Here is a 6,735-nt window from a genome sequence, read left to right as displayed (position 1 = left end):
CACCAAGAGCTTGTAACACTCCAAAGAGAAAGGAAAAATTTAAATCGCATCATATGACACCTTTAAGAAAAACTGAAATGTACTTATAGATTTCAAATATTTTAAATATTGCCATAGACATTAAATATTTCTAAATGAACAAATATTGAGTTAAATCGAGCTCGGAATTGAATGTTATTCAATCGAGAGGTTGTCAATCAGAATCAAATCATGAATCATGATTTGTATCAATACCCAGCCCTACTGCTGCATACAATCTAGAGGAAGCAATGAAACTAGCAATCTGACGGATTAAACCAAAATCCATGCAAAGTTAAGATGCAAGAGATCAGGAGCCATGGTGATGATCACTAGGTTAATGCTTCAGTTCTCAAAAGCCTTGACCTGAACTCAGATTTTTCCAGCCAAGATAAATAGAGGAAGAGGGTGGTAGAAGGGGTTTCCCAAGCTGTTACTCTGTTCCTTACCACCAGTTCCACCTCTGCTATTGGGTTTGCCTTCATCACGGCCCCCTCCTCCGAGGTCTTTATCTGGCAGGGACAGGAGATGCCATCAAACCTGGCTGGCTTGGATTAATCCACACTGACTAGCCTAAGTTTCCCAGTGATAGACTGTAAGGGCAATATTATTGACTTTATTGAGTGATTCCTTTGGCTATGCTTTTGATGACCTTCAAGATTACACAGGCTTTTACAGACAATGGACAAAATGGATAATGATGCTGCACAATATGTGATGTTTCAATTGGAAACAGAGGGCCCTGTATTTTCTCTATATTTCTACTTCTGTGTTATATTGCATTATTTAATTTTCTGTTTTTCTTATATTTGTGTTTCATCTCTACTGTGTAATTCCTATGTATGGCTGCTTGCACAGTCTTGTATGCTTGTATGCTTGCACTGTCTGGACTTTCTTCTGCACTGAAAGCTCCTGTCGCCAAGACAAATTCCTTGTGTGTGTAAACATACTTGGCAATAAAGCTCTTTCTGACTTCTGACTGAACTACTAAATTGCAAAAAATGAAATATGGAGAAAGGTAAAAGTGGATAAACAGAATACCTACCGCCTTTGCCAGAGTCTTTGCCCTTTCCTCTGATGTCATTGTCGGGGCTCAAGGCATCTTCAAGATTCAAGTCCCCAAAATCTATCAGCCAAAAGAAATACTCACTGTGTAACAAATGAAATATGCACAGTACCAATTAGGGCTGGGCGATATGGCAAAAATCATATCTCGGTATTTTTTGGCTGAACTACGATCAATTTTCTACATTTTTCTATTTAGATTAAATATATATATATATTTATTTACTTTTATTTTTTACATCCTGCCCAATGTTGTCCAATGAAACAATGTTTAAAGGCAATGAAAACAAATATAGTGAAAGAAACCATGTAGGCTATGCTATATATTGTGCAAAAAAGGGGCTAAAATCACATTGCATTCTAAAATTGTAACATTACAATCTAAAAACAAAAACAATGCTATTTAAAGCAGAAGTTAAATTCACTAAACTAAAAATGAATAGAAATAAGAACAAAAGCACAGATTTAATTGCATTATATTTTCATTACCCCATTACAATAGACACTTTACTGCTATCATAAAATACACTTAGATCACTTTTGGGTTTAAAATTCTACACATGGCACATTTATTGTCCAACTACAAATATTTTAGTAAAATGTATACTGAAGTCTGTTAAGTTTAGTGGAGAATTGCATGCAGTAGGCTCGTGCACTCCTGACAGCAAAATGGAAATATTTCCATGACTTTCTAACATTTACAGATGGAGAATATACCTGTGAAATGTAAGTTATGCACATCTCAAACCCATTAAACAGTGCTAGTAGCATCTCTGTCAGCAGCACATGAGTCTGTCAGAGTATCTGACTGGATCGAGCCGCTTTAAACCATATGTGTTAACTATATCTTACCAGTTATTTTAAAGCCCTTAATATAAAGCATCTCTCAGGACAAATTGGATTATGCACAGCCTACTCTATGCTATTATTCAGATGCGCTCGTATCCAACAACTACTGTATATCGATATAAACGGTATTTCCTCATACCATATCACTTATAAAAAATATATTGATATATCGTACAAACTCGATATACCGCCCAGCCCTAGTACCAATTGTTTTTTTTTTATATGGCTAAGTGACAATGAAAACAGATGGTTTCTGTGTAATATGAGATGTGAATGTTTGAAACAAAACAAAGCTTTTAAATGCTTCAAATTTTCTGCAGTCAAGATAGAACACACACAATCTCACAAGACAAGATGACAATGAAGACAAATGTAAACGATGTCATCATAATGGCTGTGATATTGGGGTATAAGACAAGCTGGATAAGTTTAAGGACTTGAGTTGACATCCACCAGAAAATCTGTGCTATGACTTATTTTAGCTGCTGTAATTCTGTTATCATTTACATCACTTTAGTACAAGCTAAAGCATGTTTTTTTTATTTGCTGTGAACTGTATGAAAGGTATACATTATATTAATAATATATCATTAGTGACTTTGCCTTCTGTTATGTATGAATATGGAAGGACATTCAGAGCGTTATAAAAAACGATGCTAAACAATCCATGATCGCATTAATTACTAGACTCGATCAAAAGTGAAATCCAATCATTTTGGCCTTTCATCACACTTTTAAACTTGCTTTGAATACACATATCTACATGCAAACAGACATGGAGACAAACGCGATGATCGGTTCTACAGGGAAACTGACAGCACGGTACAAACCAGACTGGGCTTTCCGAGGGGGAACAGAGGTTCGGAGAAGACTAGGGGGTGTTCGGAGCAACAGGCCTGGTCGAATGGTGGCATCAAACAAATCAGTGAATGTCTCTTCTGTTAGTGGAGGTTAGTTAATATGTTAGTATTGTAAAGCATTTTACATACAGAGGGTGCTGGGTATTCAAACCTATGATGAAGACTGATTAGTAAGCACCAAAATACAGGAAAGTAGTAAGTATTTGTGAGATTTTTCTTTTACATTCTTCAGTGTTCAATATAGGCAACTCCCCAACCTAAACCATACACAATGTTTTTTGACCATAGATAACTATATATGAGCTCTAAGAGCTTTCTATCAGGGTAAATATCCCGCTGACTCATCATAACACAAGACAAAAACCATATGTTTCAGCATTCAAAGATGTTAATAGCTCCAGTGGTTATTGAAGAAGATTAGAAGGGAGATTTGCTTTATGTTCATCTCAAGCAGAACAAGCATCTGGGATACATTAAGTGCCTCTCACCTGTTTGTTTGGGCTTGTGCTTTGCTGGTTCCTTGACTGTGGGCTTAACAGGTTTAAGACTGGGTTTCACTGTTGAACAAATTAACATAATTTTTTTCAGATTATTTTAAATAAAGTATTAAATTCCTTTGACAGTTATTTTAAGTCAGCATTTGCTCTGCTTATTACAGTGCTATTAATGATTACCTTCACCTGCTCCTCCTGCACCACCTGCTGGGTTCACTTTAGGTGGTGGGCTAGCTGGAGAATAAAAAATAAAAAAAGTTAACTTGATACACAAAATAATAGCCGTCTGACACTACACTGTAAAAAACAATTGTATGCAATGTAACAGACTAAAAATGCTACAGAAAAAAAATGTTAATTGGTTACTGGTAAGTTCCTTACTATGGTGAAAAACTGTAATAGACCTAACCTTACAAATTCATGTAATTTTACAGTAAAATACTGTTACATGTAGTTTGTGGCAGTGAAAAAGAACAAGTCATTTTATAGTTTACAGTTAACATTTTAAACATGTAAAAATATATTTATTTGTTAATTACAGTTTTAAACTAAAATAAATTTAGTTGTTTTTTAAGTATGTTTACATTTCGCTGTATGTTTACAGAATCATTCCGGCAAACACAGCTTTTTCTGTAAAAAGAAAAGGATTTTTGTACAGTGAAAGGCAATGCTGTTTATACAAATCTATAATACTGCTGTCATCCTTACATGGAAGCATCATCATAATTGTCATACTTACTTAGTTCATCACTGTCAAATGCATCTGCCAAGTCCAGATCCTGACTTATTCCTGTAAAACACACAAAATAAGAAACATTCACAAAATATTTGTGCACTAATTGGTCAGCCGCTTTGTTTTATTCACGATAAAAGCACGGCTATGATCGCTTCACTCAGCGGTTCTGTGTATTTCACTGCGCAACACGCTTAGCAACCACCCTTAACAACATAAACGCTCAGTATAGTGTCAAAACCATTCCATGTATTATGTATTTCAGCAAAATTAACTTTATTATTTATGTAAGGAATTATAAATGACCCCTGCTGACGTTATGTTGCGTCACTCATTCACCTTTAATTTTGAGGCCACACCCTTCCCAGTGTCAAAGAAACTCTTCTCGTGCGGGAGATACATTGATATGTGAGCATCTGTGTGGAAGCCCACAGTTTCCATAGTGCAGAAGGAATATTACTGTATTTATTAGTTTTATGTTTCAGGTATGATGCTGTATGTCCTGTGATGTCCACTGATGCTGTATGTCCACACTGTGATGATGCTTGCAAATTTGCACTGTGCCGCGAATCAGTCTTTTTTCTACTAAAAGACAAAAACAGATGTTTTCTCATGCTGAGAGATAAGCGGATATAAGTGAGTAAGAAAATATCATAGCCTATGGTGTAAAAATAAATGACACGGCGGATGAGAACAGTTCCTATTCTCTGTTTTTTATTTGAGCTCCACAAGATGAGGCTTGTTACAGGAACATTTTCTTGCCATTTACTGTCACTGTCAGGTACTATTTTTTAGTGGAAGGATAACATTTAATGAATTTACTTCAAAAAAGTAACATATCAATACATGAATTTTTGGTTTTAATATTTGTATTGTGTTGTAACTGTTTTATAAAAGCAATAAGGTACTTGAGTAGTGCTTCACATCGTGCCAAACAACGCCCTTCAGTCGTGACTTATTCACAATATAGCACGGCCTCTCATACCTTATTGCTTACATATACAGGTGCATCTCAATAAATTAGAATGTCGTGGAAAAGTTCATTTATTTCAGTAATTCAACTCAAATTGTGAAACTCGTGTATTAAATAAATTCATTGCACACAGACTGAAGTAGTTTAAGTCTTTGGTTCTTTTAATTGTGATGATTTGGGCTCACATTTAACAAAAACCCACCAATTCAATATCTCAACAAATTAGAATACTCCATAAGACCAATAAAAAAAACATTTCTAGTGAATTGTTGGCCTTCTGGAAAATATGTTCATTTACTGTACATGTACTCAATACATGGTAGGGGCTCCTTTTGCTTTAATTACCGCCTCAATTCGGCGTGGCATGGAGGTGATCAGTTTGTGGCACTACTGAGGTGGTATGGAAGCCCAGGTTTCTTTGACAGTGGCCTTCAGCTCATCTGCATTTTTTGGTCTCTTGTTTCTCATTTTCCTCTTGACAATACCCCATAGATTCTCTATGGGGTTCAGGTCTGGTGAGTTTGCTGGCCAGTCAAGCACACCAACACCATGGTCATTTAACCAACTTTTGGTGCTTTTGGCAGTGTGGGCAGGTGCCAAATCCTGCTGGAAAATGAAATCAGCATCTTCAAAAAGCTGATCAGCAGAAGGAAGCATGAAGTGCTCCAAAATTTCTTGGTAAACGGGTGCAGTGACGTTGGTTTTCAAAAAACACAATGGACCAACACCAGCAGATGACATTGCACCCCAAATCATCACAGACTGTGGAAACTTAACACTGGACTTCAAGCAACTTGGGCTATGAGCTTCTCCACCCTTCCTCCAGACTCTAGGACCTTGGTTTCCAAATGAAATACAAAACTTGCTCTCATCTGAAAAGACGACTTTGGACCACTGGGCAACAGTCCAGTTCTTCTTCTCCTTAGCCCAGGTAAGACGCCTCTGACGTTGTCTGTGGTTCAGGAGTGGCTTAACAAGAGGAATACGACAACTGTAGCCAAATTCCTTGACACGTCTGTGTGTGGTGGCTCTTGATGCCTTGACCCCAGCCTCAGTCCATTCCTTGTGAAGTTCACTCAAATTCTTGAATAGATTTTGCTTGACAATCCTCATAAGGCTGCAGTTCTCTCGGTTGGTTGTGCATCTTTTTCTTCCACACCTTTTCCTTCCACTCAACTTTCTGTTAACATACTTGGATACAGCACTCTGTGAACAGCCAGCTTCTTTGACAATGAATGTTTGTGGCTTACCCTCCTTGTGAAGGGTGTCAATGATTGTCTTCTGGACAACTGTCAGATCAGCAGTCTTCCCCATGATTGTGTAGCCTAGTGAACCAAACTGAGAGACCATTTTGAAGGCTCAGGAAACCTTTGCAGGTGTTTTGAGTTGATTAGCTGATTGGCATGTCACCATATTCTAATTAGTTGAGATAGTGAATTGGTGGGTTTTTGTTAAATGTGAACCAAAATCATCACAATTAAAAGAACCAAAGACTTAAACTACTTCAGTCTGTGTGCACTGAATTTATTTAATACACGAGTTTCACAATTTGAGTTGAATTACTGAAATAAATAAACTTTTCCACGACATTCTAATTTATTGAGATGCACCTATATATGCACTATATTCAAATGCACTAATTCCCAGCCTCAACCCATTCAGAAGTACCAGTACTTACATAGATACCTATACATAGTAGCCAGAAAGAAATGCTAATTTTAAAGAAAAACGTCAGACGTACTT

At 36.7% G+C, this 6,735-nt stretch overlaps 1 protein-coding gene across 1 annotated transcript in view; it reads right to left on the bottom strand.

Moving 5' to 3' along the window:
- The window catches only part of LOC107749801 (CD99 antigen-like protein 2), a 20,746-nt gene that overhangs the window by 8,516 nt on the left and 5,495 nt on the right, over positions 1–6,735 (bottom strand). Inside the window, exons 6-7 of the mRNA XM_016564978.1 lie at positions 1,064–1,144; positions 471–530 (exon numbers count right to left, since the gene is read on the bottom strand). Coding sequence (XP_016420464.1) covers positions 471–530; positions 1,064–1,144 — 141 coding nt within the window. The remainder of the gene's footprint in view (positions 1–470; positions 531–1,063; positions 1,145–6,735) is intronic.

Source organism: Sinocyclocheilus rhinocerous, unplaced genomic scaffold (assembly GCF_001515625.1).
Source record: "Sinocyclocheilus rhinocerous isolate Xijiao unplaced genomic scaffold, SAMN03320098_v1.1 scaffold1131, whole genome shotgun sequence".
NCBI lineage: Eukaryota > Metazoa > Chordata > Actinopteri > Cypriniformes > Cyprinidae > Sinocyclocheilus > Sinocyclocheilus rhinocerous.
This window is presented reverse-complemented; position numbering and strand designations above follow the sequence as displayed.